General features: G+C 45.0%; 2 protein-coding genes and 1 long non-coding RNA gene across 3 annotated transcripts; 1 reads left to right on the top strand and 2 right to left on the bottom strand.

Annotated features, from left to right (window-relative positions):
* Nucleotides 1-2,810: 2,810 nt before the first annotated feature.
* Nucleotides 2,811-8,425, top strand: LOC125520838. Its single transcript, XR_007288875.1, has 2 exons — nucleotides 2,811-3,015; nucleotides 7,945-8,425. It is a non-coding gene; the product is annotated as an uncharacterized LOC125520838 (long non-coding RNA).
* On the bottom strand, nucleotides 3,285-7,935 carry LOC125520837 (receptor kinase-like protein Xa21). Its single transcript, XM_048685867.1, has 2 exons — nucleotides 3,970-7,935; nucleotides 3,285-3,835 (listed from the first exon to the last, which is right to left on the bottom strand). Exons 1-2 carry the CDS (start codon nucleotides 6,902-6,904, stop codon nucleotides 3,483-3,485), a joined length of 3,288 nt encoding a protein of 1,095 aa, XP_048541824.1. The 5' UTR covers nucleotides 6,905-7,935; the 3' UTR covers nucleotides 3,285-3,482.
* A 6,103-nt stretch (nucleotides 8,426-14,528) lies between the features above and the next one.
* Nucleotides 14,529-15,229, bottom strand: LOC125523494. Its single transcript, XM_048688526.1, has one exon. The coding sequence runs from the start codon at nucleotides 15,122-15,124 to the stop codon at nucleotides 14,807-14,809; it is 318 nt and encodes a 105-aa protein (XP_048544483.1). The 5' UTR covers nucleotides 15,125-15,229; the 3' UTR covers nucleotides 14,529-14,806.
* Nucleotides 15,230-26,728: the final 11,499 nt, after the last annotated feature.

Here is a 26,728-nt window from a genome sequence, read left to right on the forward strand (position 1 = left end):
ACTGAACCAAATAGGGCCTAAAGCATAAAAAAACCGATGCAAAGTCAAAGTACCATAAGTAGAGTCAGCCCAGCCACCGCCTCCTCAACCTAGCCGCCACCATTGCTCAGGTTTTCTGTGCCTCCCGCCAACGCCGGCGTCGATCTACCTCGTCCTTTGTGGTCAAATGTAGTAGCACCTAGTTCTGTTTGTTTCCGCTCTGTTTTCATCCCTATGTACTAGATATACTTGCATGCTATTTAGGGATGATTTGTGCTATTTCTATCCGAACTTTGATGAATTCTGTCATGTTTGATGAAAATTGTCTGATTAGTTGAAATCCAGCTTGAAATGTATGTTTCTATAGTTGGATGCCCGGCTCCCGCATCCGTTTCCGTGGACTGCCCCCTCTCCCCGGTCCAAGGACGGATGTGGTGTGCAATTTGGGGGTCAGCATTGGAGATGACCTTAAACCGCTATCCAAATATCGATCCATCTGTTTTCGTAGCCTCATGCGGCCTCCTTTGGTTTACAGAATTTAAAAATATGCAGGAAAGGAAAAAACACATCAATTTGAAATGAATGCATATGTAAAAAGAGGATTAGTGTAGGAATTTTGCGGACTTGGGTGTTTGGTTAACTGGAATAGAAAAGGATTCAAATCAATATAGTCAAATTAAAAAACAAACCACCTGATTAGGTATAATTAGCATTTAATTATTTCACTAAGGATCTCAGTCGTTTTTTGTTCATTTTTCTCTTGAAAAAGGACGCTTTATTACTTCAAAGACTTAAGCATTACGCTCGGCCTCTGCATAACTAAGATGCACACAGCCAACACAAGCTTCTCTCACACAAACGAAAAATAAAAAGGCGAAATACATGGAAACATGTAGATTCAGTATAAAGCCTAAAGCAGAGGGGGGCCAATCCTAAAATTATGCTGCCACCCATGTTGGGTAAAAGTAGGACCCTGATAACGCGCGACCGTTCGGACTGGGAGCACGCCAGATTGAATGTTTCGTTCAGGACGGGAGGGGGATCGACCGAACGAGTACAACTCGTTCGGCAGGAGAACGCCCCAACGTGAACGCCCCCACCAACGGGGCTCGTCCTTTTTCCTATGAAAGGAAAATGAAAAATAAAGCCCATATTAAGTTATGACTAGTAAAAAAGCCCAGTTTTTCTGTGATTAATAAGCAATGTTCTTTTGCACGTCATAATTGCCATGCACTTTTGCCATTCTATGAAAAAAAATGCCACGTTCAAGTATATGCTTTAAAAAAATTGCAAAAAGAAGAAATCATAGCAATTTGCATATGTACAGTACGAAAAACTGCCATCACTACGAAGTTTACAAAAAAAAAAGCAAAAGTTGCCATGAAGTGATATGGTGAAAAAAGCTCTCTCTAGACACATAGAAAAATTCCGAAAAAATGGAGAAAACACCTGAAGTTTTAATGATATTCTACATGTAATACCCATGGCAAAAACAAATTTGAAAGAACAAACTTGCCGTGTTTTCAAACTAATTTGTAATGTCCATGACAAAACATTCTCCGGATGGACATGGCAGAAAGACACGACGAACCATAGCAAAAAAATGCATTTAGTTGCCATGGGAAAGGATACATCTATAAACAATACTAATTTTAGTTGCCATGCCAAATTTGCCATGTTTTGAACATCTTTAGTTGTCATGGCAAGTTTGCATATTTGTGAACATGTTAATTAAAAGAAGTTTCTCATGTTTTTGAACAAACTTAATTAAAAGAATTTACCATGTTTTGCACATATTAAAGTTTGCCATGTTTTTCAAATTCTAAAATGCCATGGCAAATTTGTCATATTTTTGAATATCTACAAAAGGTTGCCATGTTTTTGAACATCATATGTTGCCATGGAAAAGTTTGCCATGTTTTCCAACAATTATAACTTTGCCATGGCAAGTTTACATGTTTTTGAACATGTTAATTAAAGAAAAATTGCCATGGCAAAAATGGTTTAATTTTTGCCATGGCAAAAAGTAGTACTTTTGCTATGGAAATAAATTAAAAAATGCCATGGTTACACAAATATATTAAAGATGCCACATAGTAAAATTTATCATGTTCTATAAATTTAATTTTGCCATAATACTTGAATTAAAATTGCCGTGCTCTTTATAATAAATTTGCCATGGCAACCCAACCTAAAATTTGTCATGTGAAAATAAATGTATTTTTGTCATGGAAAAAAGGAGTGGGGCTGCGTGCCGTGGGTGGGGAGTGGCGTTCGTTCGCGACGATTGCTTCTCCGAACGCTCGACTCTAGATGACGTGGCAGGGGTTAGCTTTAAGATATGTGTGTTTTGGTCAAGTGGCTCTGGACGCGTTCGGGACGAGATGTAAAAATACAGGTCGTTCAGGAGTTATCGATTCCGTAAAAGTACCCCATGCTGCAGCCTTCAATTATGTACACACCTCCGTAAACAGGTCTTGATTCTTGCATAGAAATTTTAAAAAGAGGTCAAATAGATTGTAAAATTTCTGCATTTTTCCTTAGAAACTGAGGGCAAAGGAAAATTTCTTCAATTCCATTTGCTGCATTTCTTTGAATCAAAGGAGAAGTGCCTTTTATTGCCATGTGTTTTCTCCATTTTTCGTTTGAACGAATGGAGAACTCAAACTCGAGGCTCGTGACTTGCTCGTGTCGGCCAACCTGCGGCAGGCTGGAAGGTCTGGCACTGGGCTAACATTTGTATCTGGGCTTCTAGAGGTTTTGCTCTGAAGTGTTTCGGCCTATGGGCCTTTCAATTTAAGCGAAAAGATTATCAGCCCGTATCTACCCTATCCATTGACGGACAGACCGGACAGCCGAAGAGGGGAGACCGACTTGGGGACGGGGCGGCGGCGCTGTGCCTGCCGATTGCTGGCCGGCGCGGCGAAGGACTCCGGCGCGTGCGGCACATATGGCAGGCCGCTCGGCTTGTCACGCCGTTATGCAGAGGTCGTCGGAGGGGACGCGCGGCAGGGGCCATACCGCCGACTCGCCGAGGTAAGCCTGGCCGCCTGGCTGGCTAAGTTGCTATCACACACACTCCAACGGGGCTCCATGAATGTGTTTACTTACTGTTCAGAGCTTCACTTTTTTCATGGTATTGGTTGCCGACCAGGTAGGCACTCACTCACGCGCCCCAAGATTCAGATACTTTCAGGTGATCTGAATCTGATCCCTACACTATCTCAGTAACTTGTAGTAAATGGCACCGGTGATGTTTCATGTTTATTTCACCCATGCTAAAGCAAATCTTGCGGAAAAGAAAGTAAGGAAAAGCAATCTCAAAAGATGACCCATTTGCAGCGACGAATTACACTAACTGTAATCTCTGTTATCATAGCAGTTCGAAGTTGTTTCTCTTAATAAACGATATAAAATGTGTGAAGCCTGGACTCTGAACATACATACATACACGGCATTACACTGCACATGCCTCTCGGTAGAAGAAAAGAAGTAGCCAGGATTCAGGCTTGGGCACAAGCATCTCTGATCGCGTGCAGCTCGGCGGCCGCATCCCTCATGCTCATCCTCTCGTACGGTGCCGCTCTCGTGCAGCTAAGCCCAACCCAGATAGCAGAAGCCAAGCAATCATGCACTGAGACGCGGCAATCACCATCGAATTCCTTGGTCGCCAGCAGCGTTGCGTCGAGGACCTCCTCTGTTCTGTTGGGAAAAGCCGCGCTGACGAACCCTGGCAGCATCAGGCCATCCCTGAAGATGTCGTCCGTCGGCGACCTCCCAGAGAAGATCTCCAGCAGCATGATGCCGAAGCTGTAGACATCGCCTTGTGTCGAAACTTTGCCAGTCGTTCCATACTCTGCAGTGCAAAGTACAGATAAGTTATTCCTTTTCATACCAGCAAAGTTATTCTACTTGTAGTCTCTAATCTAATTAGCTGCCAAATGCTATTTATATGTACATGAGACACTAGGAAAATGGAATTTAAATTACCTGGTGTGACGTAGCCAATGGTGCCTCTGATTCCAATGGTGCTCTCTGAATTCATGGTGTCATGGATCCCCGGATCGAGGAGCAGCTTTGCGAGGCCGAAGTCACCGATGCAGGCCGTCATGTCCTTGCTGAGAAGAATGTTGCTTGCCTTGAGATCACAGTGTATGATCGGCGGTACGCAGTTGCTGTGAAGATAATGCAGCGCGTCGGCGATGTCCACGGCGATGTTAAGCCGTTGGATTGCGGTTAGGCTGCCTACGTTCTTCAGCGCTTCAGGTGTCGGATGCAACCACCTGTCTAGGCTGTAATTGGGCATGAGCTCGAACACTAGAGCTTTGAAGTCATCGCCCCTGCCATCGATGCTGGAGCAGCAGGTGACGATCCTGATCAGATTCCGGTGCCTTACACTCTTCAACGCCTCACATTCCGACAGGAATGTCTTGGAGGCTCCGACTTGCTGAAGATCAAACACTTTCACCGCCACAGGAACACTCTCGAGTGTTCCGTTGTCATTCAGTGGGAGAGCTCCAAGGTACACGGAACCAAACTTTCCTGCACCTATCAGATTGGCATCCGCAAAGCCGTTTGTGGCTTTCGCCAATTCGGCATACGAGACCCTCTGGTAGTTCGAGGCATCAAGTATGTCTGGTGCCGTGGCTTTTGTGTGTCTCGAGTTTCTCTTGTAGCATAGGAAAATGGTGAGGAGTATGGACGAGATGAGAAACATGCCTAGGATCGGTGCCATGATATGAAGAGGCCAATTAGTATGGCTTCCGTACCTTACCACCGAACATCGTGGAAGATGGAGTTGAGGCACGCCACCACAGAGCTCGCCATTCTCGGTGAAGTTAAACCCAGTCATGTTTGCAAACACACCCCGAAGTGGCACGTGTCCTTCAAGATGGTTGTATGACACATCCAGCTTGATCAACGAACTCATATTTGCCATCTCTTCTGGGACTGTTCCAGTCAGATTGTTCCATGAAAGGTACAGCTCCTGGAGCCCGGACATGCTTCCGAGCTCCGGAGGTATCCTTCCCGACAATTTGTTGCTCGTCAGGTTCAACATCTGAAGCCCCTTCAGCTTGCTCAAGGAAGATGGGATGCTTCCGCTAAAGAAGTTGTTGTCCAAACCGAGGAACTCTAAGCTCTGGCAACCACCAAGCTGCTTTGGTATCTCACCAGTCAAGAGGTTTCCTGACAACTTCAGGAGCGCAAGGTTCCCAAGTCTGATGACTTCAGGAGGAAGCGGGCCATCAAGCCGGTTGTTCGACAAGTCCATTGCTTGCGACAACGATGACAAGTTGAAGAGTTGTCTTGGGACTTCACCGGTGAGTGCATTGTTGGAGAGATTGAGAAGAGCCACCTTCTGTAGGTTGCCGAGGGTCAAAGGGATTGATCCGCTCAATTCATTGTTGCTAAGAACAAGCCTAAGGAGCTCTGTCAGGCTCCCGATGGAAGATGGCACCGGCCCCGACAATTTGTTCTCCTGCAGCCGTAACTCTGTAAGGTTCTTGAGCTTCCCAATCCCCTCCGGAATGGTACCGGTGAGGAGATTGGATTCTAGCCCCAAGGTTTGTAGGGCAATGAGGTTCTCAATACCAGATGGAATTGAACCAGATATGCGGTTACCCCCGAGGTTTAGACCCAAAAGCTTCCTTGAGAAGTTGCCGATGGAGCGTGGCATTTTGCCACTGAACTTGTTGTCCTCCAGAGAAAGAATTTCTAGGTTGTTGCACTTTGTCAAACGGTCCAAGAATTCCCAACCGCCGTCTTCATTGGTTGCAGTTAACTCATTGTTGGACATCTCCAACTTACTGAGGCATAATGTGCCAATCTCAGGAGGCACCTGTCCATTGAAGCTATTGTTGGAGAGGCTGAGAGACGCCATGCTTGTGGCGTTGGCTAGAGATGCTGGGATCGGCCCAGTTAGTTTGTTCCCGCCGAGGAGGAGAACCTGAAGCTTCATCATCCGAGCTCCTGCGTATGATGGCAAGCTTCCGGTGAACGCATTGTTAGCGAGGGACATGTCTTCTAACTTGGACATGTTGAAGAATCTTGGTGGGATAGTACCGCGCAAGCGGTTTTGGTAGACATTGAGTTGCCGAAGGAGAGCAAGACGCGAGAGGCCTTCGGGGAGGGTGCCTCCCAGAAGGTTCTGGTCGAGCATGAGGCTATCAAGGTTTGTGAGGTTGCCAAATGATGGCGGGATTTCGCCGGTGAGCAAGTTGTGGGTTAGCCAGAGGGTGGTGAGGTTCGACAGCGTCCCGAGCCATGCGGGGATGGTGCCACTGAGGGTGTTGTTGTTGAGATAAGCAACAGCAAGGCTAGTGCAGTTGCTGAGGCTGTCGGGTATCTCCCCACTCACCCCGCCGTTGTCGCAAAGGCCAAGGTAGCTGAGGCGCCTCAGCCGGCCAAGGCTCGCGGGGATGCTGGCGGAGAGGGTGTTCTTGTTGAGGCCGAGGTACTCCAAGTAGGTGAGGTTGCCCAAGGCCGGGGAGATGGTCCCGGTGAGACCGAGGTAGGACATCTTCAGCGCCGTGACGTGCCCGTGCACGCAGGTCACCCCCGGCCACCGGCAGAAGTGCGCCGTGCTGTTCCACGACTGGAGCGTGCCCGTCGGGTCCGACACACCGGCCCTGAACGCCTGGAGCGCGTCCCGCTCGGGGTTGTGGATGCTGCTCGCCGCCGCTACATGTACGGCGAGCAAGAGCAGCAGCAGCATTTCGAGAGGCCGCGCCATGGTTGCCATATCTAGAGTGGAGTGTGGGCCGTAGAGTGAGGGATCAAGAAAGCTGGTTGGGTCATGTGTGTCTACAGCTTTGGCTCGCACACAAGTTATATAGGCGTGTTGCCGTGCTGGTGGCAGTGTAAGCGCTGGTGTCTCGGTTTGCCGTGCCGAGTAGGGCTTCCAGTAGGGAGTAGAGCATGCCATGGGGTGACTAGTGGGTGAGCCTTTCTTCACAAGACTCCAAAGGTGTCGATGAATTGATGTCACTAGAGGCTATATTGGCAGGGTATTGACCTGGTTTGCGGTCTTCCTGTACGCATTAGCTGGTGGCTGTCTAAAACAGCGAAGGTTTTGTTCTCATCCTGTGGAAAATCTATACATGTTAGCTGTAGCCTGTAGGCCACGTTTGCAAAAGGCTACTGAAGACCTTCTCTGGAGAAGTGGAAAGTTGAACATGCAGAGAAATTTTGTGGAAACTTCATTACGGGAATTTTGGGGCGATACATGTTGCAATGCAACTCGCAAACAATGGCATTTTTCTTCCGGCGATCAATTAATGCATGGGACCCTTTCTTCACAAGGCACCAGAGTTGTCGACGAAATGATGTTACTACAGGCTATAGTGGCACTGTGTTGACCTGGTCTGCGGTCTTCTTGTCAGTAATGGCAATGGTTTTGTTCTATTCCTGTGGAAAAGTTCTATTCCACGTTATCGTTTGCCTGTTGCTGTACGTAGGCCATGTTTGCTAAAGGCTACTGATTAGGCCTGGCTGGAGAAGTGGAAAATGGGAAGACGCATCAAAGTTTTGTGGAGATTTTAGTACGGGAATCTTGCCGCATTACATGGAGGCTAAAAGTATTCCATCGTGGTTTGGACTGCTGAACATGTCACGCCCATTTCGAAACTATGGCATTTCTTTCTCGGGAATCATGGCCGTAGCATCTGCAGACATTTGTACACTGGATCTGGAAAATGTGCTCAGATTTAGGACAGATAAAAAGGGATTCTAGGTCCCATGCATGCCTCAGCCATCTATTTGGTTGGAGATTCGCATGCTTGCATTCTTATCTTCTTTGCGTGTATCTCTTAGGGCCTGTTCTGTTGCCCTCAAACTCCAAACTTCACAACTTCTCAGCCTGTTTCAGCCAGAACGCCTCAACTCCAAGAAGCTAAACTTCACGAAGCCAACTAGGTGCAGTGTAATTTTCTGAAGCTAGGTATTAACGCAGCTCCATGTTTACAGGAATCTGGAGTTGTTCTGGTTTGAGCGGTGGCGGGGGCGTGATTTTCAGGGACGAAGATGGAGCTTTCAGGGGAGCCGCATCCCATTTCTTTCCGGACTGCTCCAGGCTGGATATGGCTGAGCTTCTGGCATGCAAAAAAGCGATTTAGCTAGCCATTCAGAGAGACATACAGAGGCTGCACTTGGAAACGGACTCGCAGGTGGTTGCTGGGATGCTGGCAGGAAAGGAGAGGAATTTGTCGCCTGTAGGACAAGTGGTCGAAGAGGTCAAGGCCATGATCAAAACTAGAGATGATTTCAGGCTAACCTGGGTCTGGAGGACGGCTAATGGGGCTGCCCATTTATTGGCAAAACTAGGTGCTAGTTCTAGTGTTTCGTTTTTTTTGGACTTAGTTCCCTCAGATTGTATTCTCAGCACTGTTTCAGACGAGATCCCTAATATAGTTTAATAAAGTATTAAAGTGGGGTTTTGAAGCTTAAACAAAAAGAATCTGAAGTTGGATGTATTTACGACCAAAATGCCACCGTCAAAGAAAACGGTTCGATCCCTCAGCTCCTCTCGTACAGGGAGAATATTAGGTACTCCCACCCTTTGGGGTGGTCCCGGTGCACCGATGCCGAAAAACATTTTAAAAATATTTGAAAAATTCTGAAAAAAAAACTTAGCACATTGACACAACATTGATGCATCTTGTCACAAAATTTCAAATTAAAATTCAAAACATTGCTCGAGATACAAAAATGACAAATTCGACAGTAAATAGTACATAACATAAGTTGGGCTTTAGATTTGGCCCATTATCACATTGATGTCAAATTTGTCATTTTTGTATCTCGAGAAATGTTTTGAATTTTGATTTGAAATTTTGTGACGAGACACATCGATGTTGTGTGACTGTGCTAACTTTTTTTCAGAATTTTTCAAACATTTTTAAAATGTTTTTCGGCATCGGTGCACCGGAAGTACCCAAGGGGTGGGAGTACCTGATATTTTGCCCTCTCGTAAGGGGGGTACCGCACGCGCCGGCTCCTCCTCGTTCGCCCAATATGGGCTACTCTCAGCCGGCCCAAGGGGGAACAGATGGTCCAGCAGTCCTCCCAGCTAGGCTACCACATCAAAATGGCGTTTTCCCTAAAAAAAGATCAAAATGGCGCTGGGAGAAGCCGAACGCTTTCGAGTCGCCACCTAAAGTGAGAAGCCATGCAAGAAGCTGAATCTAAGAAGTTTTAGAGAAGCTGGGCAGTTTCAGAACAGGCCCTAAGGGGCTCATGCATGCATGTTTTGTGTTCGTCGTGATGAGAACTTTCGAACAAGACCAATCTTGATTATATATACTTCAACAACTTTATTTTTTTTTCAAATATTGAAACTTCATAATTATAACGTTAAGTTTTACCAAAAATCATATGCTTTTAGGATTTTAGATTCTGGGCTTAGAGCTTTACTGCTTATGGTTTAGGATTTAGGTTTAAGTTTTAATTATGAAACTTGCTAAATTTATCATCATTACAATCAAGTTTTAGTAGTTGACACTTACATGGCCGCTCGATGTGCCTCGTGATCCGCAAAACGATTGGATTCCCCATGGGGGCAACCAAATTTTAAGTTTCAGTTTCTGAAACTTGTGATTTTGCGTTCGCTCGTACCAAGTTCTAGCATTTGAAACTTAACGAAGATTTATAAATTCATCAAATGTATTCAAAATAGATCTTATTTGAAAGCCTTCGTCACAAGCAACATGAATGTGAATACGAAAAATAAGCTGGATTTGTCGTTCAAAATATAAAAGATTCAATATTGAAAGTCAAAAGAAAAATGATAGGGGGTGGGATGGGTGGAGCTGCCAAAAGTTGCAAAAGGTTGCTTGCATAGGCCATCCAAAATAATCAATGGACTAATTCATGCACAGGACCTATCGATCGAGCATGGGAGAAAATCCACTCTCCATGTTGCCGTGGGTTTTACTTCACATATGCTCCCAAATCGCTTACAATACTTTGTTAAAATGTCTAAAAATTGTCTCACTAGATCTTTTGGATGTGCTGTGATTAACTCTGAGCCTTTCATTATGACCCATAACATGAAGAAACATTGCTACTTACTCTTTCACAGCGGTGTAGATACTATCATATAGAAATCCCTTGTGCCTAAAAGTCTCCACTTTGCAAAACGTGCTCTTCGCATTTGAAGCATGTTAACAGCCCCTACGTAGTTGATGTTGTAGATGTGGTCAATATTCGTCATCCTCTCCCTATCACGAACTAACAATGGACCATAATGGATCACATGCTTATCACCATGACGAACCGATCTCTTGAGGACCAATATGACTCAGGCCCGAATCACATCCACGAGTGTTGTTGCCTGAACAACCAACTTAATTCATTCGTCCTAGTGGAACCGATGTTGCTGTAAGTATGTAATGGCGAAATCGACCCTATACCATATTTTTAACGACCTAACAGTGGAGGGTGGTTCTATGGTGCTTACCGTTGATGGAGTCGATGATCCGCCCATGTCGGAGACAAGACGGATGAGACAAAGACGAAGATGAAGGAGACAAACAAGTCATGCTACCAGAGATTTAACTTGTCGACGCCTAAGCAGCCGCAACCGCCATCGGTGCCTAGAAATGACGTTGGATTTGTCCTACCGCTGGAGTTGAGCGGGTAACATGGGTGAGGGGCAAGACATTTCGCACCATCCAGTGCAGACAAATTTTGGTCTCCCGGCATCTCTTTGTCGAATCCCCCCTGCACCGCTGAGCATGACGTCCCCCCTTTTGCGCTCTACTCAACATAGCTCACCGAAACAACCGATTTGGGTGTTTTTAGTGAGCCACGCTCTGGGCTGCTTCAAAGTTCGTATGCATGCGGGCCAGGCCCTCGTGTACGCAAACAAAGAGGCTTTTTCTACATCTAGTGAGCCTGTTTGCGCATGCAACCAACCAAACACATCGATACATTATAGCTCCGGCCATATTCCCTAGTCTGCCTATGCCTCGCTTAGTGCAAGGTGGAAGGCAGTGTTGCGTCAAGGACACATATAGTGGGCCGACCCAGTAGCGAGTCAGCCATTTCTTTCAATTTTTGTTTGTTGATTTTTTTCCTTTTTTATATTTCTCAAAAAAATTCTAAATACAAGCATTCCAAAATTTAAATTTACTAAATTTCCTTTACACTCGTGAATTTGAAAAATGTTAACGCATTGTCGAAAAATCGATAACATTCCAAAAAAATTGACACTTAAAATGTTTAATACATATTAAAAAAATCTTTAACACACATATTTGAAACTTTGTTAATCATGTATTTGAAAAATGTTAAATTTGTAAAAAAATCGATCTATAATGAAAATGTAAAATGTGTATGAAAAAAAAGTTGACAGCATATATTTAATAAAATTTCTAATCATGTATTCAAAAAATATTAAACATGCATGAAACAATGTACATTTTTATGAAAACAATGTACAAGGTGTACTAAAACAAAGCACGGTAATTAGGGATTTGAAAAATGTTAAAGGGATATAAGAAAATGTTTGATATGTATGGCAAAAATATATAATGTGTATGAAAAAGAAAGCACATATCAAAAATACATATTTTAAAAAATAAGTTAATCACGTATTTAGAAATCCTACAAGGTGTACAAAAAATATGTTTCTGATGTGTATGACAAATATTTCATGCATTTTAACAATGATTTTTGGGTGGTGCATTTTAATAATGTTAAATGTGTACATAAAATTTTCTTGTTCTATAAAAAAGAAAAGAAACCCCCAATCAAAACCGTCAAAAATATATTTTTTAAGAAAACCAGTAACAACTGAGAAAGAAACCAAAAAAAGAAAACCAAAAGAATATAGAAGAGAAAATCAAAGAAAACATCGCAAAAGAATGAAAACAATAAAAACCAAGAAAAATAAAAGAAATCAAGAAAGTAACAAAGAAAACCGAAGAAACAAAAATAAAAAAACTCAATAAAGAAACAAAGAAAAATATGAAAAAACGAAAACAAAAATCATTGAAAACAAAAAAAGAAAAACCGATAAAAACAAACGAAATGGAAAAGATAAAAAAATAAAGAGGAAAACCGTAGCAGCAAACACACCAAACAGCGAGCGAGCGAACGTGAGCAACTTTACAAATGGACCGGCGCAGTACTGTACGCCACACGAAAAGCTTGAGGTGAGACAGGAGTTATTCTAGATTTAAGTGAGATATCGTTCTCACAACGGTCTCCTCCAATTTCAATAAGGCTAAACATATAAAAAATTACACGCAATTACACACTAACTAAAATTCTTTCCTTCTAACTAACCATTTTTTCCCTGATTTTCACGAGGTAGGGCGTTTCCTCCCCTTAATCTCCAATCAAAATTCACATGTTTGTAAAATCCATCTATTTATAAAACCCAGGTTGCATTACTCCTCTAATTTTTACAGCCATGAAACCTGCACTCGTGTTTATTTCCCGGCCCATCGTTTGTTGGTCGAATCAATGCCAGATCGGTGAAATAACGAAGACCGCCGCTGATCGGCACCACCCGTGGGACACGGCGCGTTCTACTCCCATTCGAACAATCGCGGTGATGACTAGCCAGAGTAGTCACACTGCCTAAGGCCCAACTCCAGCGCATGACTTGTAACGTCCGTCTCGTGTGTTTGAGGTAAAACGGACAAACCTCACACCTCAGTATGCGACCGTCTTAACTCATTTTTTTTATTTGTGTCCAGTCTGACTCATTTCAAGCAAAAACATGTGTTTGGTTTGGGTTTAGGCGGACAACGAACAGACACGCCTCTCGTCCGTATCGGGGCTACATGGCAGGAGGTCACCTACCTCCCACCGTCCAAATTAACTGTGCATGCGCGGTCGGCCCCATCTGTCATCCGCCCAAGCGAGCGGTCGCCATCCTTCTTAAATGGGAAGTCGTGGACCGGTCACAGTCCATGCTCACACTCCAGTCCTGCTGCCTCCTCGAAACCCGACCGCAAACCCTACTTCTCCCCTCCCCTTCCTCGAGCTCACCGGCCACCGGCAGCAATGGCGCGGTGGAGCACTGGCCGCAAGGGGGCGCACGATCACGAGGCTGGTTCGTGCTCCGGCCGCCGCCGCCGCCGCTCCGCCAGATCTGAGCCCGCACCACCCCCACGGAGCGCCCCCTCGCCGCCCGCATTCGCCATCGCCCCCTACGGCCGCCGACGAGCGCGACCGGCACTCATCGACCCGGATGTTTGCCGACGTTATTGGGAAACTAGGATGCCGCTCCTGGAGCGACGTACACCTGCCCAATAACTGGCATCTGTCTCCGGATCGGGTGCCGATCCCGATGAGCGGCCGTGCCTGCCGCGAGGAGATCAACCGCCGTCGTCGCCTCCTGCCTGACGACCTGTACTACGACCCCAGGTACACCATCGACTCCGCACTGTGGGACACCTGGTTTCGGGATGAACACGACATGCGACGCGCGTTCTACTTTGCTGGTACCTCATCTGGCCCTCGGCGGCCACATACAGAGCGCTGAGCTCGTGCTCCGAGCCCTTCCCAGGTGCACGGGCGTACATGGGTGCGCGACATCACGCCGACGCCTTCGCCCTCTCTGTCGCCACCACCACCTCCTCGCATGACAGAGGAGGAGGCCTGGCTCCTTCAACATGTCATGAAAGACTCCATGAACACGCACGATGAGTGCCTATGGGAGGGCCTGGACACCATGTTGGCGCTCTTTGCGGCCGGCGACGTGGCCGTACCGAGGCTGGAGATGACGGGTGTCAAGGAGGAGGTGCTGGAGGAGCAGCCCGTCGCCGCGTTCCACTCGGACCTGGTGGGCCAGCGATGGAGCTGGTTGTGCACGGCCACGGACATGGCCGACGCCGTGGGGGGCGGGTGGTGCCCCATGCTGCCGCAGTCACCGGAGCGCGAACCGTCGCCACAGGGGGGAGGTGGTGCAGGCGCCTCCCACCTTCCAGGCACCACCGTCCCACCTCTGGATGCCGCCGCCCTACATCGACCTCACTGGCGGCGGTGACGACAACGGCGACGGGCATGGCATCGACGTGCACGGCGAAGACGGGCGGCGCTTGTCTTTTGTTTTAGTTTTAATGTAAATTATGTTCTAACTGTGGAGGCCGTGAAGACTATAATGTTTAATTGTGTTTGCGTATTATTTAATTTTTTTCAGCATTTTATTTGAGTTTGCGATTTTTTTTATAACATGTTCATCCCAGACATAATTTGAGGTGCCGCCGCGCGTTGGATGCACCGACACGGCAACGGCCCCAAACGGACATGGGCTACCCCATTGCCGCTCAAACGGAAAGAATCCAAACAAAACGGACGTCCGTTTCGTGCGTTGGAGTTGGCCTAAACTGCATCCTCAGCAGCAGCAATTATTGTACTCCTCCAACCACTCTGGATCACTTGATACAATGCCAGCCTGGACTCACCTCCCGGTGCCCAGAGATGCCTCCGTCGATGCATAATTTCAGAGCATATGAAGAGACGAATTTTCTTTTCTTTCTGACAAAGGGCGTATGAAGAGATGGTTTGTACTATCAGGAACATTAGAGACGGAAGTAGAAGGCCGAGAAATTCAAGAAATGTTAGCTTTTATATGTGGAAAACATTTCATCCACTTGGCTAATTTGCCTGCAGCTCTCCAAGTGGTCACAAATTTTAGGAGACAAGGAGGCCGGCCTGGAAATCGACCCCACATATGAACACGCATACCATCTACTAGCTACTCTGCTAGCTGAAGCCGGGGGACAAAGAACGAAACAAAAAACAGAGCAGCTCTGGCTACGCTAGTGCTACTTGCGACCAGCTCGCTCACCGGCCGGCCTGCCGTCCTAGACTCCTAGTGCGGCTGGCGGGCGTCGGAGGAGGCGAGCACGAAGCGCGAGGCGAAGGTGTAGTGGTGGCAGAGGTGGTCGGCGCCGGAGACGTCGTCGTACAGCGCGGTGCCGAAGCCGTCGCAGTCGAAGTTCCGCGCGTAGCTGAGCGGGTCGTACTGGCGGCACCGGGAGGACGCGCCCGTGGGAGCCGCACTGCACAGCAGCATCTTGCTCCGCCTCCGCATCCTCCGCACCAGCCGGGCCAGCGCCAGCCCGAACCCGGCCGGGCCCCGCCGGCCGCGGCACGACGACGACGACGAGGCATTTCGCTGATCTCCCATCTCGATCGACGGCTCCTGCTCCGGTTGATTCCGGGAGAATGTATGTATCTTGGTGGTTGGTTGGACTGTTGGAGAGTGCAGCGGCGTAGGTGGGAGATTCCGTGGTGTTGGTGGCGCCGATTTATAGGAGTTGTCGAGCTGATCCGGCAGTGAGTGGAGTGGGGCGGGGTTGCAGGAGACGCGGCGGGGTGGTGAGCGGTTTCCCGTCTCGCATCCCATGTGGCCATGTGCCCGGACGTACGAGAGCGTATAGAAAAGTACACTCCTGCTGGAGCCAGTGTAGAGTAGGTATGGTTCTGTCTTGGTTTATTATCTTATTAGGATGATAAACTAATTAAAGTGGCTTGAACTACAAGGATGAGCCACGAGCCCCCTCTTTGCATCTACTCAACCTAGTGAGCAAGTCTCGAGTGTGAGTTGCTTTTTCGGTTGCAAAACAGAATTAAGTGATGAACCTAGTTCGTTAGTGTAGCTAACACTATGATGATTAGGGAGCGGCTAGCTTGATAGTAAGCTAAGCTCCAGGAATCAAGGGATGCTGTGTGCGAGCAGCACTGCAGCAAGCTTGCCGGCCCTCCAGCAAAGCATCGATTAAGCATTTCCTAACAAGAAGGGTTTACATTTTACTACCCATGAATAAACTAGGCGTACGTAGGGACGGCGCGCGGAAGCATGCATGTGCATGCACATTGCCGATGCATGGGACTTGACAGACTCCGAAGACCGAGAAAATAGAACAGCTCTTCGACCTTTTGCTCGTACCGAGGTGGAGACGGCGGTTGGCAACTGGCAGTGGGGCGGTGCGTGCGAGCGAGCGCCCGCCGGAGCCACGCCGGCCGTGTCCCGCGGGGCCTCTCTGCATGCGCGCTCGCGTCCGAGGAAAGGGTGGCCATGTGCCCTGTCCTTTGCAGCTGCAATACCCCAAGTTTGCTCGGACAGAGAGATCACGATCGAGACTGATGCTGCTCGATCAAGCAAAGGCTGCCACTAGGTTAGCAGGACACTTCAGCGGGTGAGAAATGCATACATACACACCGGATATCTCCTGCATTATTTGGTAGTCGTTCATCTAGTTGGAGAGATTTGTATCCTCATTTCTCTGCAATTTATTTCCCATGCACGCTGACCATTTTCTGCGCACGCAGCTTCCATGTTTTTTTTTTCATGTGATTTCATTTTCAAAGTTTGAAATCAGTTCTTTTTTAGGAACTGAAAGCCCATTTTAACTTCCATGTTCTTGACGGCAAGAAATTCTAAACAAGGTCACTCTTGAATATATTTTTCATAAGTTTTGAATTTTGAGTTTTGAAACATGATGAAACCTTAGGAAAGAGGGTCACACTCTATGATATAGTCTATGAAACTTGTTTCATGCCAGTTTGTTTTATTGAAAAACACTATAATGCACTACAGAACACGATAAAACCCAATAATCTTTTTTTGCGTAAAAAGCCCCAATAAAACTTGATAAGAAGTCAATAGCTAGTGTTTATACAACCTTGTAGTTTTAAGTTTGAACTGCATAGACACGGAATGAAACATTATGATAGCCGTTGGAACACGGTCATCACTTTGAAACGACATGGCTGCTTTTGAAACATAATAAGACAATGTTGACTATGACTATTTGATGCACATTTACACACATTTTACAATATAATACTCTATTATCGTACACAATGAACTGCAATAAAACTAGTGATGATTAACACACTCCAGAGTATTATGATACACCATGTAACGCCGTGTACAATTTTGTATTTGTATCGTTTTTATAGTCTTTATAGTTTCACCAAGTTCCTAATTTCGTATTTAAATATTTATGAAAATATATTTATGATTTGTCTTGTTTAAAATATCTCCTTACCAGGACCCCAAATATATAAGCAAACTAGAGATCAGGAAAAAAATAAACATGTCACTTGAATATGATCTCTATTCAAAGATAAGCCGTTTATGAGGGAAACCAGGTTGAGAACCATGATCCGTTTTATGAGGAAGACTAGATCGAAAACCTTGATCCAATGTATAAGGAATATTAAACCCAAATACCATACGTCCCTACGGGCAAAGACAGGGTAAACACAAAACACCCCGTACATAGTTACAACACAACACAAAGGCCAACTAGCTAAGAGCATCTACAGCCGGACGCATCAAACCCCCCTCAAACACCCGGACAAACGACCTGGTCAGTGACCGGTCAAAAAGATGTGACCCAGACGGGCGCCTCAAACGTCTGGGCTGATCGGCACCTCTCATATCGAGCCCAAATATAGGGTGATATGGGGAGACTAAGGTGTGTCTGCCACATCGGTCCCGACAGCCCGACCCCACCACATATTGCACCAAATCCACCCCGAACTATTGATTCTATTTGCTCTCTCCTCTCTTATTCCCCCTTCCACACCGGACGTCCCGTAGCTCCGCTGCCTCCCTTGCTCCACTGTTGTTCTGAGACTCAGCACGGACACCGTAGTCGCCCCATCCATGCTCGCCGCCGCGGACATCGTCGCTGGACCGGACGCCACAACGGTACGTCCGACAACTTGCGGGTTGCACCTTGCCCTTGATGTGTTCAACACATTGTCCGCCCAGGTTTTTTGTGATTTATGTGTTGGGAAAACAATGGATTCCGATGCTTCATCGCACGAGGCGTATGGACCAACGGAGCTTGATAAAATGATTAAAAATGGGTTCTTTGATTCATCGGATTCAGACAAAGAAGTGGATATGATCATGTTCATGAGCATGCAAGAGGAAATGGACCGGCAGGTGGAGCATATTCTCAACTTCAAGGGCTCAATCAAAGGAAGAAGAGTTATTAATCGGATAGGGTTTGGTCTTCGTTTTCGTATGTGCAAATGATTTTTTTTTTGCGCATTGTCGAGGGAGTGGAGGCACACAGTCACTACTTCAAGCTCACTAGCGATTGTTGCAACCAACTTTCTTTCCCTGCTAAGTAGAAATGCACGACTGCTTTGAGGATGCTTGCACTTGATACTACCGCCCATGCCGTCGGCGGCGAGATGGTCCGGATGGGAGGCAGCACATGCCTGAAGACTATATCAGTTTGCCCATGTCATAATGCAAATGTTTGGAGTAGAGTATCTAGGAAAACCAAATGTGCAGAATACAAAAAAGTTGTTTGAAGAGGCAAGAGGTTTTCAGGTATGCAAGTCACTGCTTAGGCTGGCACGATGGTGGTTTCGTATGCAGCTGCAGGCCGATGAAACTGAGAGCGTGCAGCGCGCGTGCCACACAAGTGCACACCCACGGTTTTCCAAGAAGAAGCAGATCCACATCCACGTCCCTTCCTCGTCATACAAAGTTGACCGGTCAATGGTCAGCACGACATGCCAATGGCACTCCCTGGCAGCATATCTCGAGCCGCCAAGGAATATACACGTCGGGTCCATGCGGCCGCACGCATCGATCTCGATCCTGTATATTCTCAGTCTCGTCAGATCAGTCATGTGCAAACAGTGGGAGCACACATGGTTTTCTCTGAGAGCCCCGTCACATGCACGCACGCACGCACGCACATCCGTTGCTCATGGCTGACGACATAGAATGCATGACCCTACTCAGCATTCTCAGCCGCATCTCTGGGTGCAGCGTGCGTGCCACACAAGTGCACACCCACGGTTTTCAGTTTGCGATCTCGTCCTCTCACTCCTTTTCCTTTCTTAAAACACAGTACATATGCACGCGCTCATATACACACACATATATTCATTCCTAAAAACACACAAGCACATTCTATTTTTATGAGTATTTTCGAAATACTGAGCCGACATATCATATGACATTGTCGAAGTCACCACACGCGCCTCGTAGTCGACGCGAACGTCTCCTTTCACTGAACGCGCATCGCCGAAAATTCTAGAATAAATTCGGAAAGATGCAAGTGCCCGGATTTGAACCCTGATGCGCTGGGATACCTCTGTCCTCCTAACCATCTCACTCGTCGCTCTCTATCTTTTTAGGACCCTATGTAGACAGGAAAATACAGGAAACATATTTCCCCTCCTCACATTCAGGAATCTCAAAATCCCCCCACCCCCCCCCCCCCAAAAAACAAAAGCCCCCCCCCTACCACATCATTTCCACGATCCTGTCAAGGTCGTCTGACCCGTTGGTCCTGGCACGGTGGCACACATGCTCCGTGTTGCGCCACAAGACCTAGACCGTTGTCCAGGTTTCTTTCCCTCGATTAACCCCGTTAATTTTGGTTAATTTCCTGCAATCAATTCTCTGTATGCCTCGTTAGGTTTTTTTGCCCGGTTTGATAAATACTTTGCTAATGTGGCATAGTAGTTAATGAAGAGAGGGGGGTGAGTAACATACAATCCTTACACGTGACCACATAGGCAACAAAAAAAAACGTGATCCTAATCACATGTATGCATGTGCGCCGAATCATTAAATTTAGATACAACCCCTATGAAACAATTCATTGGACTAGTCGTCTCTTAAGTTTTTATATCTTCTAAGATAATGTGCTAAGAGAGGATGCATTGTGAGTGCCTTGATGACTGATGTGCAAATAATCATACTGTTAATTGTAGTACTATAATCAAGATCTTGTTAATTGTAGTACTATAATCAAGATCTAAAACTCGCCTTTATTATTAATATATATACAAGCGTGTCTACGTTGACAGAAGTATTAGGTGCTTTCGATGCCCCAAACCATAAAATGGCTCAAATAATGTTGTTGAAAATCCAGGAGAATACAACAACACATGTACAGATAGTTTGTCTACTATGACACAATATGTTACGCGGTTCTGGGTTTGCTAACGAGCGTTGAATATGTGGGAAATGCGGAGCTCCCGCTCACCTCGCACGCGTTTTTAAGCCGGCCCATGTGTGGGGCAGGGCGCCCCTGTGATTTTTCATTTTGTTTTCTCTTCTTCTTTAAATTAATAAAATATCTTGGGATTTCAAATAAGTTCCAAATTTCAGAAAATTTGTGAATTAATAAAAAGCCTGAGAAATCAATACATGTTCGTGATTTCCAAAAATGATCATGATTTTGAAAAATGGTAGGGAAATCATAAAACATTCATGGATCGAAAGTATATTCATGATTTTGTAAATTATTCGCATATGCAAAAAATGATCATGATTTTGAAAAAATGTTGAGGAAATCAAAAAAGGTTCGTGATTTTGAAAAAAAAATTGTGAATTCAAAAATGTTTGTGAATTCCAAAAGAAATTGTTCCTAAATTCAAAAACATCATCAATTAAAAATGTCTGCTGACTGAAAAATGTCAATGAACTCGAAAAATGTTCCTGCATTCCAAAAAATGCTCTTCAAACAAAACATTGCTCGTGAATTACGAAATTGTTCCAAATTTTAAAAAAAATCCGTTGATTCAAAAAATGTTTCCTGATTCAACAGAGTGTTCACGAGTTTCAAAATATGTTTACAATTTCAGAAAATGTTGGATAATTTGTTAAAAATGTCCATTGATTGGAAACATGTTTGTGAATTTGAAAAATTCTCATGATTACAATTCTTTTCATGATCTAAAACTTTTTATGATTTAATAAATATTCAGAAATTTGAAAAGATGTTTGCAAAAGGAAAAAAGAAAAAAATAACAAAAGGTAAAATAAAATAAAAGATAAATGCTTTTTTCGATCAAGGGTGGACTTCATTGACTCAAAATGGAGCATCAAGAAGATACAAACAAAATGTGTAGGATGCACACAGCCAACACCAATGCACGCACACAAAAACATGCCGGCAAATAGCAAAGTCATATAAGACCAAAATTATGCGTAGGCGAGGAAAAAAAAAGAAATGCCCCAAAACGATCAGATCCATGATCGGCAACTATAACAATGACCATATCTACACCGACCATCTCATGACACCACATGGACGATGAGGTTTTTCAACAGCAACACCTTCAGGAAGGGAGTGACACTCAAGTGTCGCCGTCATCGGATCCAGCCACCCAATGCTAGAATCTAGACTTTCACCCTGAAGAATCAGTGTGAGCATTCCGAACAATGACTTCAACAAGGTAACAATGTAAAACATCACCATTACCAGGTATACCCAACTCAGGTCAGACCTAGGCTTTCATAAAATAAAAACAAACATGAAAAAAGAAAAGGGAAAAGGGAAAATGAAAAATGAAAAAAGGGAAAACATAAAAGAAAAAAGGAAATGGAAAAAGGAAGAAAGAAAAACTAGGAAAGCTAGGGAAAAAAACCCCTGTTCATGGAAGGTTTTGAAACCTTCCCAAACCAGTGGGAAAAAATCAAAATGGGTCGGCCCCTACAAAGGATGTGGCGTCCGGTGGTTTGTTAGGAAAGGCCACCCCATCCTTAAAATTCGTGCCCTGCCCCCCTCCCGCGATCGGTGTGGGACTAGACTCAACGTCATATTTCATATTTTGATTTAATCCAAGGCCCGAGAAACAAAAACATAAATGTGTAATGTTAGTCTTAATGGGTCATACTCATAACTTTGGTTTGAATTTACTGTAAAAATTGCCTTCTGTTGCGGCGATGGTTGTTACGTAAATTGTTCCTGGTTTTTCAGACTGATGAAAAGCCTTTTTGATTTTTGTACGCTGGCAAGCGCCCAAAAAATATCCTTCGCCCACGTTGCTATACTGGGGCGTGGACATGAGGCTTGGGCCTTGTATACATGGAATAGAGCAAATTCATAGGTGAAGCCGATTGAACCTTTGCCACCATGATCGAGTGATGAGAACATGTTTACAATTACCTTACCATCTTAACACTACCCATTTTATGAAATGGTTTACAATTATCTCACCCCGTTTTTTCATTCTTCTTTTTTTTTCTCTACCGACTTGTATCGGGTTTAAAAAGTGTCCACAATTTTAAAATTAGTTCCTAAAACTTACAAAATGTTCACAGGTTTAAAAATCGTAGTGGTTTCTTAAAAGTGTTAATGATTATGAAAACTTCACAAAGGTTTAGATGTTCCTACGAGTTTGGTTAGGTTTTGTGTCCTGCTCGGGAAGACGAGACGACGGCGGCTCCCTGAAGATATAATAAGGTTCTCCCCGCCTAGTCCCCGTCCCGATGGTGCGTCGTAAGTGGGCGTGTGGAGGTGTGTCTCCGGTGGATCCGTCCTTGTTGGATTTGCTCGGATCTTGTCGTGGTTCGTCTACATTCGTGTGTCTTCAGGTTGGATCCTTCCGATATACGCTACTCTTCAATGGCGGCGGTTACTGTTTTGGTGCGCTGGTCCTATGGGGTCTTAGCACGACAACTTCCCGACTGTCTACTACAACAAGTTTTGCCAAGCTCCGGCGACGGAGGAGCAATGACGGCGGCACGCCTTCGGCTCGCTTCAGTGCTTGTAGTCGTCGCTAGGTGATCTACGGATATGGATGTAATTTTTATTATTTCTATTATTAGTTGTACTATCATGATTAAAGATGAATATATTGGAAGTTTTTCCAAAAAAAATAAAACTTCACAAAAGGTGTTATAAATTGTTCACTTCGTCAAAATAAAACCACATTTTTTTAGAAAATGTTTGTTTTTGAAAAATAAATATATATTCATCTACTTCTGAAAAACTAAATATAAAAATAAACTGAAATCTTGTAAAACAAAAAAAAAATGAAAACCCGAGGAATCACTGGATACAACCAGCTACCTTAGGGCTCGCTATTTAGAGCTCCTACAGGATGCGTCAAAAAGGAGCTCCCAATTAAATTATCGATGATGAAACTTATGAATGTAAAAAAATAAATCAATGATGAAACTCCCAAAATTTGATAGGCACGAATTCAACCTCCTGTATGGGCAAAATGTTAGGTCTATATGTGTATTGTGGGACGAGTAATTTCCAGATTCAAGCCCTTGCTTTTTTTCCTGGTAATTATCTGCATAAAAAGAAAAACAGGTTGAATTGGAGATGGGAGGTATCGACCCCCCTGCTTGATCTACCATTTGAGCTACATCCCCATGTTTTATCATCTAAGATAATCAGACTATTTATACATTGAATAACTATTGTAGAGCATTACACCTGTCGCACAGTAGTCCTCCATTCCATTCACTGTTTTAAGCCGGCAGCTCCTTCTATATAAAATTAAATTATCAATGTTTCATAGAGGATTAAATTGTTAGGGGAGAGATTAAATTGGTATTTCCTATTTGCTTTTTTTAGACAAGGTATTTCCTATTTGCTGCTTTTTTAAGGGTAAGGCCTAATCTTTATTGATCAAAAACTACAGAGAGTGGGATAATGTTTGCATCATGTGGTTGGCCAAACCACACATGACACCCAGGAGCTAGATTAAGAGCAAATCTGGCTAGTCTATGAGCTTCTACATTACTCTTTCGACCCTCATAAACAAATGTACATAAAAAATAGGTAGACCGTGCTTTAATCTCACTGATGATCGCACCATGTTTCCCATGATTCCCTTGATTTATATCTCTGACCACTTGCTTAGCATTTGAGGCTATGACAAACTGATTCAGGAGCAAATCTTCTGCAACACATAAAGCTTCCCTGCATGCTATTGATTCCAGAATAATTGGGTCGTCCACACCTTGTACTACAAGAAGGGAGCTGCCCAAATAAGTGCCTCCCTGGTCTCTGCACACCACAGCTGTCGTCCCCCTTCTACTTGGTCTGACTGCTGCATCTACGTGTATCTTTGCATGCCCAGCAGGAGGTGCTCTCGGCCGTATAATCCCAGCCCGAGCCACATCAGCGATTGGATCAGCGGCTGGTTTTGTTTCCTTGATCATCTCTAGCTCCCCAATGTATCTTGTGGCAAAGGAATGGACAGAATGCGGGCTCTGAAAAATACCTTGATGAATAGCCTTTCTTCTTGCTGACCAAACAGCCCACAAGGTTACTGCTACCTTCACAAAGGACGCATGTGATAAGGACTCCATCTGAGAGAACAACCATTGTTTGGCATCTGGTTCCATGTTTGCTACTAATGTCTGTCCAATTTCTTCTTCTACAAGGGCCCATGTACATCTTGAAGTGGTGCACTCTAGGAGTGAGTGGCGCCATGAGTCCGGTGCACCACATATCCCGCATGCCGATGAGGTTGACATATGATGATGAGCACGAACATCTTCAGTCGGCAGTGATAACTTGGATAAACGCCAGAGAAACATCCGTATTTTTGTTGGGACCTGCGTCTTCCATAATGCTTTCCAAGATTTCTCCTCTCGAAACCCACTCGAAGATCCTGCTGAACTATCGAGCCATGCCTCCCTTCACTGTCTGGTCGCCACGAGCATGTTATATGCGGATCTGACCATGAACCGACCATTTTTCTTGAAGTGCCAACTCCAAAAGTCAGGGATGTTTCTGGTGCATAGTGGAATACCATTCACGATTTTAGCATCAAAAGGCAGAAAAACTTCCCTCACCCGTTGCATTTTCCAAGTTGCCGTAGTAGGGTCAATAAGTTCTGAGACGTACATTGGTGGGATAGGCGCCAAACACCCATATGGACGTAGCATCTCATCCCTAGGCAACCAATTTTCAGTCCAAATCCTCGTTGTTTCTCCATTGCCAATTCTCTTTATTAATCCCTACTTGAGTGTGTCATGCCCCTCAATAATTGCTCTCCATATTTGACTCGGATGAGAACCCAAAGTGGCCTCCAAAATTGAAGAGTCTGGGAAGTAGACACTTTAAAATGCGAACACTAAGGAATTCAGGATTTTGCAAGAAGCGTCATGCTTGTCTAGCCAACATGGCCAAGTTAAAAAGCTCAATATCCTTGAATCCTAGTCCCCCCATAGCTTTTGGCTGTGTCATTTCCTTCCAAGACACCCAATATGGCTTACGTTGGCCATTCTTGCTCCCCCACCAAAACTTCCTTATGAGCATATTGAGGTGCTCGCACAAACCTCTAGGCAGTTTAAAACATAACATGGAGTAGACAGGTATAGCTTGTGCAACCGCCTTGACCAAAACTTCTTTACCCGTAGTTGAGAATGTGTTCTCAATCCATCCTTGGATCTTACTCCATAATCTGTCCTTCAAGTATTTAAAGGCACCGTTCCTCGAGGACCCAATATCAGAAGGCATGACCAAGTACTTTTCATTCAGTGTTTCATTAGGAACGTTTAGCACTCCTTTTATCTCATGACGTAGGGTATCTGGAACCCCCTTGCTGAAAAAATAAAGGATTTTCTAAAATTTATTCGCTGTCCAGAAGCTTGACAATAAGTATCCAACATCTGGTTCAACTCATTTGCTTCCACACTATTTGCCTTGAAGAACAACAGGTTGTTATCTGCGAATAATAAATGGTTCACTGGTGGCGCCGTGGGCACCACTTGTAGTCCACTTAGGTTAGATGACTCACTTTTTGATTTTAGAAGGCACGACAGGCCCTCTGCTGCTAACAAGAACAAGTAGGATCCCCTTGCCGAATTCCACAGGATGGCTTGAACTCCTCATGGTTTCTTCCCATTCAACATGACAGAAAAACTTACATAACTCACCAGATTCATGACAATGTCCACCCACTTAACTATGAAGCCCAGCTTTAACATGATAGCACGCAGGTAGGACCATTCAACTCTATCATATGCCTTCATCATATCAAATTTTAAGGCACATGATTGATGCTTCTTTGTCCTATTATGTTTCATGAAGTGCAAACATTCATAAGCTGTAACTATGTTGTCCGTAATGAGCTTGCCTGGGACAAAAGCGGATTGCTCTTCTGAAATTACCTCTGGTAATACTAGCTTCAGCCTGTTAGAGATCACCTTCGAGGCTATTTTCTACAGAATATTGCACAAGCTTATAGGACGAAATTGGGACAGAAGGGTGGGATTTTTTACCTTGGGGATCAGCACCAGTACAGTTTGGTTTATGCAGTCTGTTGTCTCTGAACCATCCACAATACTCAGAACCACCTTAGAAACCTCGTTGCCACAGACATCCTAGTGGCGTTGGAAGAAATGTGCAGGCAAACTGTCAGGACCCGGTGCTTTTATTGGGAACATCTGAAACAATGCCATCTTCACTTCTTGCTGACTATAGGGCGCATTGAGCATATCGTTCATAGCAGGCGTGACCTTCGTTGGAACGGTATCCAACACTTGCTCCATATTTTGCACCCCCTCAGATGTATATAATTCCTTATAAAAATAATATGTCAGATTTTCCATCTCCACTGTGTCCTCGGTCATCTGTCCATTCGGATGCTGCAAATCTTTTATTTGGTTCTTCCTCCATCATCGACTAGCATGTAAGTTAAAGAAGTACGTGTTTTTGTCTCCATGAGCTAGCCATTCCAGCCGCGCCCTCTGCCTCCAAAGTATCTCCTCGCAGTGGTAAAGCTCCACTAAGCGATCGCAGATTTTAATTTCCGCATGTGTGGGACCTGTTCTGTTTGGGGTCTGACGCAACAATTCCAGTTCATGCTTCAGGCATTGGATCTCGATACGTACGCTGCCAAAATGCTCTCTATCCCATTCGGTCAACTCCCCCGCCAAACGTTGGAGTTTTGCATGCGACGTGTGGACAGAATCACCAGACGCCGTTGTCCATCTGGAACCCACGAGCTCACCCAACACCGAATCCCTCTCCCACATTAACTCTTGCAT

This window comes from Triticum urartu, chromosome 7, assembly GCF_003073215.2.
Source record: "Triticum urartu cultivar G1812 chromosome 7, Tu2.1, whole genome shotgun sequence".
Classification (NCBI taxonomy): domain Eukaryota; kingdom Viridiplantae; phylum Streptophyta; class Magnoliopsida; order Poales; family Poaceae; genus Triticum; species Triticum urartu.